The 12674-nt window shown below is 43.3% G+C and overlaps 2 protein-coding genes across 3 annotated transcripts in view; one reads left to right on the forward strand and one right to left on the reverse strand.

Annotated features, from left to right (window-relative positions):
* Cfap52 (cilia and flagella associated protein 52) overlaps window positions 1-2869 on the reverse strand; it is a 34400-nt gene extending 31531 nt beyond the window's left edge. Inside the window, exon 1 of one of the 2 annotated variants that reach the window (XM_048365856.1) lies at window positions 2786-2869. In XM_048365856.1, the coding sequence (XP_048221813.1) occupies window positions 2786-2855 (70 nt within the window). In that variant the 5' untranslated portion in view covers window positions 2856-2869. The remainder of the gene's footprint in view (window positions 1-2785) is intronic. The other variant, XM_048365857.1, reaches the window with a different exon arrangement.
* An 851-nt stretch (window positions 2870-3720) lies between these two features.
* The window catches only part of Stx8 (syntaxin 8), a 257324-nt gene continuing 248370 nt past the window's right edge, over window positions 3721-12674 (forward strand). The window contains exons 1-2 of the mRNA XM_048365223.1: window positions 3721-3850; window positions 9531-9630. Coding sequence (XP_048221180.1) covers window positions 3834-3850; window positions 9531-9630 — 117 coding nt within the window. The 5' untranslated portion in view covers window positions 3721-3833. The remainder of the gene's footprint in view (window positions 3851-9530; window positions 9631-12674) is intronic.

The raw sequence follows: 12674 nt of genomic DNA on the forward strand, positions 1-12674 counted from the left end.
AATATATATTTTTCCTAATGCAAGACCCTTATAAAAATTCATATGGTTATCCATATGGAAAAATAAAATTAGGTCTCTATTTCACACCACACATCAAGAATGCCTTCCAAGTGTATAAAAGGCCTAAATGTGAACAAAAAACTCAAGACTATTTACACAGATATAGGAAATGACTTTTTTATAACCATGTGCAAAAACTCAATTAAGTTGTAATAAAAATCCAGCTGCTTGTAATCCTACCTATTCAAAAGGCTGAATCTCAGGACCGAGGTTTGAAGTCAGCCAGGGCAGGAAAGTCCATAAGACTCTTATCTCCGATTAACAACAATAACAACAAAAAGGCTGTGGCTTTTGTGGTAGAGAACTAGCCTTGTGCTAAGGGACAATGCCCAGGCCCTGAATTCAAGACCTACTACTAACATGTATGCACGCGTGTGCGCATGCACGTGTGTGTATGTGTTTGTGTGTGTGTCTTACAGAAGACAAAATGAAAAAGAAAAACTTAACCAGGAAAAGATGTCTGTAATATCCATAAGACAAAAGAGTATCACTTAGGCAGGCACTAGTGGCTTATGCCTGCAATCCAAGCCTCAGGAGGCTGAGATCTGAGGATCACAGTTTGAAGCCAGACTGAACAGGAAAGCCCATGAGCTTTTTATCTCCTATTAATCACAGAAAAAATGGGAAGCTGTGCTATCTACATAGCTCAAGTGAAAGAAGTGTTCGTTAGTTCAGCTTATTAGGACTGCACTCTTTTTAAGTATGATTTTCTGCTCTTCTATGAGCTACCTGTATTCCTTCTATGAAATAACTCCCCCTCCTCCTTTTCCTCTTTCTCTTCTCCTCTTTCTTCTTTCTTCTAGCAACATTTATCCAGAGTTGACTTTTCTTTTTCTTTCTTTTTTTTCCAGTTCTGTGGCTTGAACTTAGGCCTTAGTACTGTCCCTGGTTCTTTTTGCTCAAGGCTAGCACTCTACCACTTGAGCCACAGTGCCATTTCTGGCTTTTTCTGTAATGTGCTGAGGAATAGAACCCAGGACTTCATGTATGCAAGGCAAGCACTCTGCCATTAAGCCACATTCCCAGCCCCGACTTTTTTTTTTTTTTTTTTTTGGCCAGTCCTGGGGCTTGGACTCAGGGACTGATCACTGTCCCTGGCTTCTTTTTGCTCAAGGCTAGCACTCGTCACTTGAGCCCCAGCGCCACTTCTGGCCGTTTTCTGTATATGTGGTGCTGGGGAATTGAACCCAGGGCTTCATGTATATGAGGCAAGCACTCTTGCCACTAGGCCATATCCCCAGCCTAACTTTTCTTTTTTTTTTTGTAATTAACAATTCTAACTATTAAAGACAAAGACTAGAGCTTTGAAGACATATACACCTGTATATGTCTTTCCATTGGGCAGGTTATAGAACTTGGAAGTGGGCTAGCTGCTCCCAGAGAACCCAGGGCACTTCTGTGTATATGATGCATACAGTATGTAGTTATGTATTCAAGTTATCATTAGTATAGAACACTGTCTTCCAAAGCTATTCACTGCCCCAGCAAGCAGTTTCTTCATTGAATTTCATCACCGATGTCTAATATTAGCCATTATGGTGGGGATGACATTTTAGGAAAAGAAAACCCATGCATTTCACTCATTACTTGTGAAGAACATCATGGGTTAACTGGGTTTCTAATTTTCTTCATCATAAATTGCCCATTTCTATTCCTTTGTCCATTTTTTTCTATTAGTAAGTTCATGTTTTTTTTATTGCTCTGTAGAAGTTCTTTGTATATTAAGTGATACTCTGTTTTATTTTTGCCAGTTCTGGGCCTTGAACTCTGGGCATGGCTCTGTCCTTAAGCTCCTTTTGCTCACTTGAGCCACAGTGCCACTTCTGGCTTTTTCTGTGATTAATTGGAGATGAGAATCTGATGGACTTTCCTGTGTAGGCTGGTTTCCAACTGTGATCCTCAGATCTCAGCCTCCTGAGTATCTAGGTGTGATCTCTGTATGTAGTCACTCACGGCTGTTCAGTCTCCTCCTCTCTCCCCCTACACACACACACACACACACACACACACACACACACACACTTTATAATATACAAACCATATACAATTTGACAAATTGTATTTTACCCTTAATGTATCTTTAAGCATCCTTTCCTGTTTCACTTAGATCTATCTCGTTTGTCTTTTGCGTTATATAGTATTTAATTGTACAACAGACCTTAATAAATAAATGTATTGAGGGGGCTGGGAATGTGACTTAGTGGCAGAGTGCTCGCCTTGCATGCATGAAGCCCTGGGTTCAATTCCTCAGTACCACATAAACAGAAAAAGCCGGAAATGGCGCAGTGGCTCAAGTGGTAGCGTGCTAGCCTTGAGCAAAAAAAGCTCAGGGACAGTGTCCAAGCCCTGAGTTCAAGCCCCAGGACTGGCAAAACAAAAACAAAAACAAAAACATGTATTGAGGAAAACTGCCCAGGGTGGCCCACACAGCCAGCCTTTGGTGATTACCCAAGCAGAGGTGGTTGAGGGCACTGTGAGGCTCGGAGCTAAGGAGGGCTGTCCGCATGGGAGAAGGTCTCAGTCACTCTTGCTCACTGGAATGGAAGCCCTCGGAGATGCTAAGGCACGGAGGCTGCGGTCCCCCGGGCTTGCCTCTGCTCCAGGCTCCGGTCACTGTCCCGCACTGACTCTCAGGCGTCCTCGGGTTGTGTGTGCCTGTCCCTGCACGCAGTGCCCGTCCTTGGGAGTCCTCCCCCACCCGGCCCATGGGCGCGTGGGGTCTCACCATTGAAGCCGATCACAGCCTCAAGTTCCAGCTCAGCCAAATCAGTCTCAGGCGAAGTTTGAGTATCCATTTCGGTGAGATTCAACTCATTCTCTTTCCACAGGCAGCCAGTGCCGCGTCTCTTGGTCGTTATGGCAACGCGCGCGCATGCGTGCCAGGTTCTCCTCGGCGGCAAGGCGGGGGTGGGGGGGGGGGGCGGGGAAGGAGGGAAGCGGGGAGGGGAGGAAAGGGGGACGGAATCCAAGCCTGCAAACCCAGGCACGGTTCTGTTTTCTTTCCTTCTCTCGCTCTCTTTCCTGTTTGCCTTTTCTTTTTTCTTCCCATTTTTCTTTCTCCTCCCCCTTCTCTAAGTGTGTTTCTCCTTTACTTCTATTATTCTATAGGCATGTGTGAGGGAGTCGGACATTATATGCACAGAACAATTTTCCCTTTCCCCACTGTAAATTCTGAGTTTTTAACTATATAATTAAGCAACTAATGCGATTAAAAATATAACTTGGAGATCGCTTTTATTGGGTAGATAGCCGTATAAAATAGCATGCACTGTAAGGGACGTTTGTTTGAAGCCGGGTCAAACGATTTTAAAAAGATTTTTTAAGCTTTATTGAGATATGGCTTACCTATTGCAAATTCACTCACAGTGAGTTTCCGTACATTTTACACTGTGTGCAGCCCTCGCCGCGATCCCGTGTTGTTTCGCTGTTTTGGGGACGCGGGGAGCTGTCACGGGGAAGTTTTGTGCGGCGTTCCCACCAACGCAGAGGTTTTGGAGCTTAGATTCGGCTCAGCACTTCTGCTTTCCACGGGCCCCCGCAACTCGTGTCTCGGTGGAAATGGCCGGGGGAGAGCTACCTTATTTATTTTATTTTATTTTCATTTGTTGGGTTTTCATCGCCCCAGTGCACGTTTCAGTCCGCCAAGGCCAGTTCCGGACTCTGGGTTGCGCGGGGCGCGGCCGGCGGGGATTGAGCGGCGCGGGCCGCCGTAGTCAGCTGCGGCGAGCAGGAAGCGTCCGGGCGGCGGGCGGCGGGCGGACGGAGGCTGCGGGATGGCACCGGACCCCTGGTGAGCGCCGGGCTAGGGCGGCAGCGGGGTGCGGAGGGGCCCGCGGGAAGGTCGGACCCGTCTAGGACGGGCGGCGGTGCGGCGTGGGGGCTCCGCGGCCTTGGGAGGCGTGGAGAGGGGCGGAGCGGCCCTTCCGCGGTGGAGCCCTCCGCCGCGTCCCGCCGCCCAGACGGGAAGCCGAGCCGCGTCCCGGCATTTCCCTCAGGGGCCGAGGCCCGGGGGCATTTCTCGCCCACCCTACCCGCGCGCCCGGTGGGGCCTGGCTTCTCTGGACTCCGGTAAAACTCGAGGTCCGCAGCTCAGGGTCACCGGCGCGTCAGTCCCCAGCTGCACGCAGGTGCCGTGGGCCCGTCCGGAAACTTGTCGAAGTCGGGGAAGTGAAGTGACGGACGTGTGTGCCCTTCAGCCCTCGACCCTGCCCCCTGCCCTCTGTCACGGACGACTCTCAGGAGCTTTTGCCGGAGAGCGACCGCTGCCCGGGGTGGGTCCTTTCATTCAGGTTCCCGGCCCCGAGGAGCACTGTGCTGTATCCAGCCAACTTGACCTTCCTGTTGAATAACTTGGAACCTTGTGCTCCACCAGGTTCCCCTTGGAGTTGATGTCTTAGGCTGGTTTTGCCCCCAGTGCAGTTTATCCTTGTTTAAGTCGCATACAACGTGGATCCCAGTATCGAAGTTGAGAGTTACCTTGAGATCTAAGTTATCTGTTGCTTGAACTTAGTATTACTACTCCCATTTGTGGTTTTTAGCATTTGCATACACGTGTGGTATTTGGAGAATACTGTGTTTGCAGAGAAGAAAATAAGTAGCATTTTTCCCATTTGTAGATGACTGTGCGTGTGTGCGGGTGTGTGTGTGTATGTATGTATGTATATGTATGTATGTATGCATGCATGCATGCATGCATGCATGCTGGTCCTACGGTTTAAACTCAAGTCCTAGGCACTACCTCTGAGCCTTTTTTGCTTAAGGCTGGTGCTGTGCCATTTGATCTACAGCTCCACTTCAAGGACTACAGGTGTGAACCACTGATACCTGGCTGGTATGATTTTTTTTTTTTGCCAGTCCTGTGCCTTGGACTCAGGGGCCTAAGCACTGTCCCTGGCTTCTTCCCGCTCAAGGCTAGCACTCTGCCACTTGAGCCACAGCGCCGCTTCTGGCCGTTTTCTGTATATGTGGTGTGGGGAATCGAACCTAGGGCCTCGGGTTTACCGAGGCAGGCACTCTTGCCACTAGGCTATATCCCCAGCCCCTGGTATGATTTTTTTTAAGGCCCTTAGTACACTTTGTTTAGTTGCTACTTCCTGACTTCCTGGAAGCTAAGTCCCTCTGTTTACCCATGAAGCAGAACGTAAAAAGCTTTTCCCCCAGAGGAACCCTTCTCCATTGTTGGTGGGAGTGAAAATTAGTACAACCACTTTGGAGAACAGTATGGAGGTTTCTCAAAAAGCTCAATATAGACCTACCCTATGACCCAGCCATACCACTCCTAGGCATCTATCCTAAACAGCAAGCCCCAAGATATCAAAAATACATTTGTACTTCCATGTTTATCGCGGCACAATTCACAATAGCCAAAATATGGAAACAACCCAGATGCCCCTCCACAGATGAATGGGTCCAAAAAATATGGTACCTATACACAATGGAATACTACATAGCAATTAGGAATGGTGAAATATTGTTATTCGCAGGGAAATGGTCAGAACTCGAACAAATAATGTTGAGCGAGACAAGCCTAGAACACAGAAAACAAAGGGGCATGATCTCCCTGATATATGACTGTTAAGAAAGGGAGACGGGGCTGGGGATATAGCCTAGTGGCAAGAGTGCCTGCCTCGGATACACGAGGCCCTAGGTTCGATTCCCCAGCACCACATATACAGAAAACGGCCAGAAGCGGCGCTGTGGCTCAAGTGGCAGAGTGCTAGCCTTGAGCGGGAAGAAGCCAGGGACAGTGCTCAGGCCCTGAGTCCAAGGCCCAGGACTGGCCAAAAAAAAAAAAAAAAAAAAGAAAGGGAGACGGAGAGACAGTAGAGACCAGGTCTGTGAAACCAAAAACTGCTTGTCAAATGGTATTTCCCACAGGATTGGGGCAGCGACCCAACAGCATGTAACTAAAACCAAACAACTACTCAACAAATAAAGGTAAAAAATTGACCTCTCAGTGGAATACAATAGCTCAAAAGCTATGTGTGTACGTTCATATAAGACTACTGTCGACATATTGTCTAATATCGACATTACATTTAAAGACCTAGGCGAATTTTCTTGGGCTTGGCCACGTGGCTACTGTATATGTTCTTGATACATTGTGTATTGTATATATGTCTACCTGACCTAGAGAAGGGAAAGAAAAACAGGGCGTAAGATACCACAAATGTACACACTACCCTACTATGTAACTGTACCATTTTTGCACAACACCTTGTCAAAAAATTTGTGTTCAATTAATAAATAAATTAAATTTTTAAAAAAGGACAAAAAAAAGCTTTTCCCCTGCCCCCCCCCCACAGCGAACACTGAAAAAGCACCTTTTTCTGTTACTTTCAATTGTTGGACTAAGTGGCTTTCTATGTGACAGGTAAAAAGCAACATAGTGGGAGACACTGGTTAGGAAGGTCGAAAGTTATAAGAGAATCTTTCCTGTCAAAATGGTTGCTTAAGTGTTGCCACCTTACCAGAAGCTACTTTAGTTGAGCCAAATTCTGTTAGAATGGTTTTTTTCTACATGCTGAAGACATGGCTCAGGTGATAGAGAATTGTTTTCCCACAGATTTTGGCCATGTGTCCTAGTTTTGGTTGGTTGGTCATATAAACTTTTAACCCCATTCAAACTAGCCAATCACACAAGATTGTGAATCTAAGTTCTGACCATAGCCAATCTTGTAAGATTGGGAATCTAAGTTCTGGCCAATCAGAACAAAATGTAGTAATTCATTGGTGATAAAATCCCAGTGAGTGATAAAATCCGAGTGAAATGCCCACCAAGCTCTCTTGCTTACTTGGTTTCTTGTTAGTAGCATGGCTTTTTGTGGAAGTAAAATCTTGCCTTTTGAGTCAACTGTTTTTATTCCTATGTGACACTTCTATGAGATATTATCACAAAAAGGAATGTGGAATAGGACTTTAAAAAGCATAGGAAAACAGATTTTCTTATACATTTGACTTTTTGCTCCTGAAAATGAGATTGATGATGATCCCTTGCTTTGGATCCTAACGTTTACAAATGGAGTGGAGCAGTTGCTGCTCTTTCAATGCAAGTGGTAAGCTCACTGATTAATAGAAGTAGCAGCTATGTACCTGTCTGTACTAGCTCTTTGCTAAAGTTAGCTTTGCTCGGGGAGTACCTTTATTTGTTAATTCCGGAAAATGTCCTAAGCTTCAATAGTTTTATATTCTGCTTGGATTTTTAAAATATGTTGGTAGCATTTTTTTTGTTTATTTGGCCATAGTGGAGTTTGTACTCAAAGCTTCATGTTAGGTAGGTGCTCTATCACTTATGCCACCCTTCCAGTGATATGTTTATTTAATTTTTTTCTTTATTGTCAAAATGAAGTACAGAGGGGTTACAGTTTCATATGTAAGGCAAGTATATTTCTTATCCAACTTGTTACCTCCTCCCTCATTCCCCCCCCCCCCCGCATCTCCCTCCTCTTCACTTCCCCCCCTTTATTTAATTTTTTAAATCATAGGTGAAAGGTCTGTGAAGTAGAATACTAAAATGAGCCCTTCATGTTCATCACCCAGGTTCTATAATTATTGATGTTCTGCCCTTGTTTTGCACTTGCCTCCCACCCCACTTTTCCAGGTATATTTACTTATGAGTAAATATTGCACATATTTTGACTTTATGTAGTCAGTGTTTTTCTGGGAGAACAGAGTCCCAGCTCATGGTTTGGAAACTTGTCCCTTTTCTAGTTCTTCTGTCAGTACATGTGTGGCATCATTATTGTCTTAGTCACTTGGGTCTAAAAACAAACCATTTGCTTTTTCTTTACCCCTCATTGCAGATTATTCCTTAATCTCTATTGGTTTTTGGAATACAACATCTCTGCCATTTCTTTTTTGCTATTTCTACTATAGGACAGGCCCTTTTAGTCTAACACCTTGCAGATGGTAAGTATTGGTGAATGCGTGTAAAATAGTCTGAGAAAAATCTCTTGGCTGCCTGCTTCTATTTTGTTGATTTCTCCCATTGCTATTTATATTTCAGTACATTAGACACCTGTGTGTTAGAGCCTTGATGACATTGCCTGTTATCTTTAGGCATTGATTCCCAAACTTTGTTATAGATTGCAGCTAGGGTAAACCCCTAAACCCCATATTAATTTACTTCAAGTGCTTGGGCTGGCCAGGGAGAGAGAGAGGGTGTGTGTGTGTGTGTGTGTGTGTGTGTGTGTGTGTGTGTGTGTGTGTACTTTTGTGCTCTAGGCTAACACTCTACCACTGAGTCACAGCTCTACTTTTGGCTTTTTTTTTTTTTATATGTGTGTGGTTAATTGGAGATAAGAGTCTTACTGTCCTGGCTGGCTTCAAACTACAGTCCTCATAATCACAGCCTTCTGAGTAGCTGGGATTACAGGTGTGTGAGCCACTGGTGCCCAGTGAGCCAGTTTTTTTTTCTTTTGTTTTAGATCTAAAATGAGAAATGGATTAGGGGCAAGGCACTTAGGCGTTTGTCTGAGCCATGTGACCTCTACAAGATCTTAATGTGTTACAGGTGTCCTCTTCAGCAAACAACAAAACCCCCAACAAACAGGTGGATCTCAAATTCTCCCATAAGTCTAACCTCCTGAGACTGTTATTCCAGGCTGTGCAGAAAGTAACTTCTTGGGGCTGGGAATATGGCCTAGTGGCAAGAGTGCTTGCCTCCTATACATGAGGCTCTGGGTTTGATTCCTCAGCACCACGTATACAGAAAATGGCCAGAAGTGGCGCTGTGGCTCAAGTGGCAGAGTGCTAGCCTTGAGCAAAAAAGAAGCCAGGGACAATGCTCAGGCCTTGAGTTCACGGCCTAGGACTGGCCAAAAAAAAAAAAAAAAAAGTAACTTCTACTTACCCCTCCCATATGAGCTGTCCCCCAGCTCTCTGTGTGTCCCCCATGATCTCTTGTTGGCACAGTGGGTCACATGGGTTGTTCTCCCTTCTTTTTTGCTTGTTCTCCAGTGTTTTCTGAGTCTTCTGCTATAACCTAGTACTCAGCCCAAGGTTGGCTCCTCTTGGCCACCCTATCTAAGTGTTTTATCTTTTATATGTTTATACCTGGACCCCAGTGCTTAATACGGTTCAGGCCTCCAGGGGGATGGTTTCTGAGTGTTTTGCAAAGGAACACATGCTTTGTCAGGCATAGGTGGCTTAGAACCCAAGTTGTGGGGTGACCAGTTTAGTTTCTCAGGTAAGTGCTGCCTCTTTGTGCCAGGTTTGCTTGTGTCTACATGGAGGTAGTGATGCCCACCTTAAGGCGTTGTCATGTAGATTAAGTGACTTGTCAGAAATGATGTATTCTGAATTGTACCTGGCACACAGGAAGTACCACGTAGTAATGTGTTGTGTGATTATGCTTCTCTTTATTTTTCTCCCTGCCTTTTTGAACATGTCACTGGAATTAAAAACTTGGACCACTCAGAAATTCCTTTAAAGAACCTCAAACATCTTCTCTCTACATGACTCTGATGCAGGCTCTCCACATATGATACCACTTGTCAAATCGCCCAAGAAATTGCTGAGAAAATTCAACAACGAAATCAGTATGAAAGAAGAGGCGAAAAGGTGCCCAAGGTAATAGGAAAGATTTAGTGCTTAAAATGATTTATGGCAACTTTGAGGTGGGGAAACCTTTTTAGACCTGAGCAATGTGTCAGAATCTTTGACATTTACTTTGATATGTTGCAGATATCTGATGTTTTATTCCCTATTCGCTAAATTATGATATCTCCCAAGATAGAGGAGTGAGGTAGTCCTTATTCACTGGATGTTTATAAAACTACAGACTAACAAAGCTTTCTCTCTGTCTCTTTGTCTCTCTGTGTGTTTGTTGGTTTGGGGACTTGAACTCAGGGCCTAGTTGCTCTCCTATAGAGTTTTTGCTCAACCAACCTGAGTTCAAGCCCCAGAACTACCCCTCAGAAAACCCCAGAATTCCAAGTGGGATTTCAATAGATATGTAGTATATTTACACATTAAGTTGGGGGAAATGTAAATACTTTCATTATGCCAAATTTCTTTTTATTGCTTCAGCAATATTTGTTCCATAGATATGTGCCAGGCACCATTTTTGTTTTTTGCCAGTCTTGGGTCTTGAACTCAGGACCTGAGAACTGTCCCTGGTTTCTTTTTGCTCAAGGGTAGCCTTCTACCACTTGATCCACAGCGCCACTTCTGGCTTTTTCTATATATGTGGTACTGAGGAATTGAACTCAGGGCTTCATGTATGCGAGGCAACGACTCTACCACTAGCCCTGCACCATGTGTTTTTGTTTTTTTAATTAAACCTTATCTGGGTTCCAGTGGCTTTTGCCTATAATCCTAGCCAGTCAGGAGATTGAGGTAGACAGATACACAAGAAAATTATATAATAGTCATAGTACCATCTTCACACCCATTTTCATTTATGAACTTGACTGGAATTGAAGCAGAGAACTGTGGCAGATTGCCTGATTTGTAGAAGTGGAATAAGCAGTGAAAAAAGGCTGAGAAAGAAAAATAAAACAGTTTTGAGCTCAAGTTCTGATACCCAATTTGAATTTTTCTATTATAATCTATAACTCAGAAGGGGATAAAAATTAACCAGGAAGCTTTTGTAATACAGATGACTAAGTTCTTCTTTCAGGATTTTCAGGATTTTGATTCAGTAGGTATGGATAAGATTCAGGAATCTTTTTTTTTTTTTTTTTTTGGTGCTGGTATTGGGGCTTGACCTCTCAACTTTTTTTTAACTTTGAAATCCCTCTATACATCACCTTTAAAATAACAATTAACACAAGTTGGGTAACAAGTACATTTCCTTTAGTAGAGTATCTTCTCTTCCCTTACTCTCTCCTAGTCCCTCCCTCCTGCCTCTACCCACAAGTTGTATAGGTCATTTTCATCAGTGCCAAGTGAGTTCTACTGCTACACTTTTTTAGTTTTTTCCTTGAGTTTTGTACCCTCTAGTTCAAGTATCCTTTCAGTTGATTTTAATATTCCCAAGTAAGTTATTCTCAACCTGCAAATAATGATCCTTACCTTCCCTTTCTAAAGTCCTTACATATTTCTATGATTTGTCTTATTCTGTTGGCTAGAACTTCCATTCCAAAGTTAAATGATATTTCACTTTAGGCAGTACTCTATTCTTAGTTTATATTTTATTTTCAGTTTCCTCTGGACTATATTAATCATGTTTGTTTTTAATCACTAACATGATGTGATTTATTTTTAGGCCTTAGTGTCAATTTTTACTAAAAATAAGTGCTATTTGCTGATTATAGACTGTCCTTCTTATGTAATAATTACATTTGTTTTGCTAATGTTTTAAACATTTAAATATTTTAAAAATGTTTTACATTTCTATGCCTTAAGTGGGATTGATGTGGAGATTCCATTTTTTCATTATCTTGGCTAGAGCTTATGACAAGGGTTATATTATCTTAAAGTAGGCGTGAGGTTTCCTATCTTTTTTTCGGTGTTCTAGAAGTTTCTACATGTGATAATGGAACTTTTTCAAAATTATAAGGTAATTTTCTATTCTTTCTTTCCTTTTTTTTGGTTGGTCTTAGGGTTTGAACTCAGGGCCTGGGTGTTCTCTCTGAGCTCTTTTGCTCAAGGCTAGTCTCTACCACTTTGAGCCATATCACCACTTCTGGTTTTTGAGTGGTTTATTGGAGATAAGAGTCTCTTGGACTTTCCTGCTTAGACGGGCTTCTAACCCAGGTCCTCAGCTCTCAGCCTCCTAAGTAGCTAGGATTACAGGTGTGAGCCACTGGTGCCCAGCTGGTAATTTTCTTGTAAAATATGAAGAAATAGCACTGTTTATAGTTAACAATCCTTGATATTTTCATTTGTTTACTTTTTGGATTTTTTCCTTTCCACTAACCAGTGCCTGGCTAGTGTCACTTTTTTTTTTAATACATTTTTTATTGCTCAGGCTGGACCTCAGTCCTCCTATTTATCATTCCCCTGTAGCTGGGGTGACAGGTATGTACCATCATACCTAACTTTTACTGGTTGTGGTAGGGTCTTGAGAATTTTTTGCCCAGGCTGGCCTTAAACTTCCATTCTCTTGATCTCTGCCTTCCCAGAAGCAAGTGTTATAGGTGTGAGCCACCATGCCCAACTTTGATTGTGTTTTTAAACCATCTTTTCTTTGCTAACAAATTGTGATTTAAGTTATAATTTTGATCTTTTATTTTGTAGGCTGTTCATAGGTCTGAAATGTATATGTGGGTTGTAGTTTTTGTTTTTATGGGCTTTCACTAGATTGCACAGGCTTACCTTTAACACCTGAGCCCAGGTGATCTTCCTGCTTCAGCATCCAAGGCAGACTACCTGTATAAGCTGCAGCCCCTGGCTTGTTGTGCTTTTTTGTTCACTTATTTTGCTATTTACCTGATTTCCTTGATGATTTTCCCATAAACTCTGTGGTTGATTCTCAATTGGCTTCTATAGATACTAGAACGCAGCCTTTTTTCTGGCTGCTGACATCCTAGCCAGGTGTGTGACCCCTAAAGGAGAGGCACCTGCTTCCACCTAAATTACATAATGTTTTCTCCTAACATGGCATCAAATGGAATATTCTTTTTACCAGATCTCTGATTTCCTCCTTGTTTGAATGTTTTCATATATGT

The sequence above is a fragment of the Perognathus longimembris genome, chromosome 17, assembly GCF_023159225.1.
Source record: "Perognathus longimembris pacificus isolate PPM17 chromosome 17, ASM2315922v1, whole genome shotgun sequence".
Taxonomy (NCBI): Eukaryota; Metazoa; Chordata; class Mammalia; order Rodentia; family Heteromyidae; genus Perognathus; species Perognathus longimembris.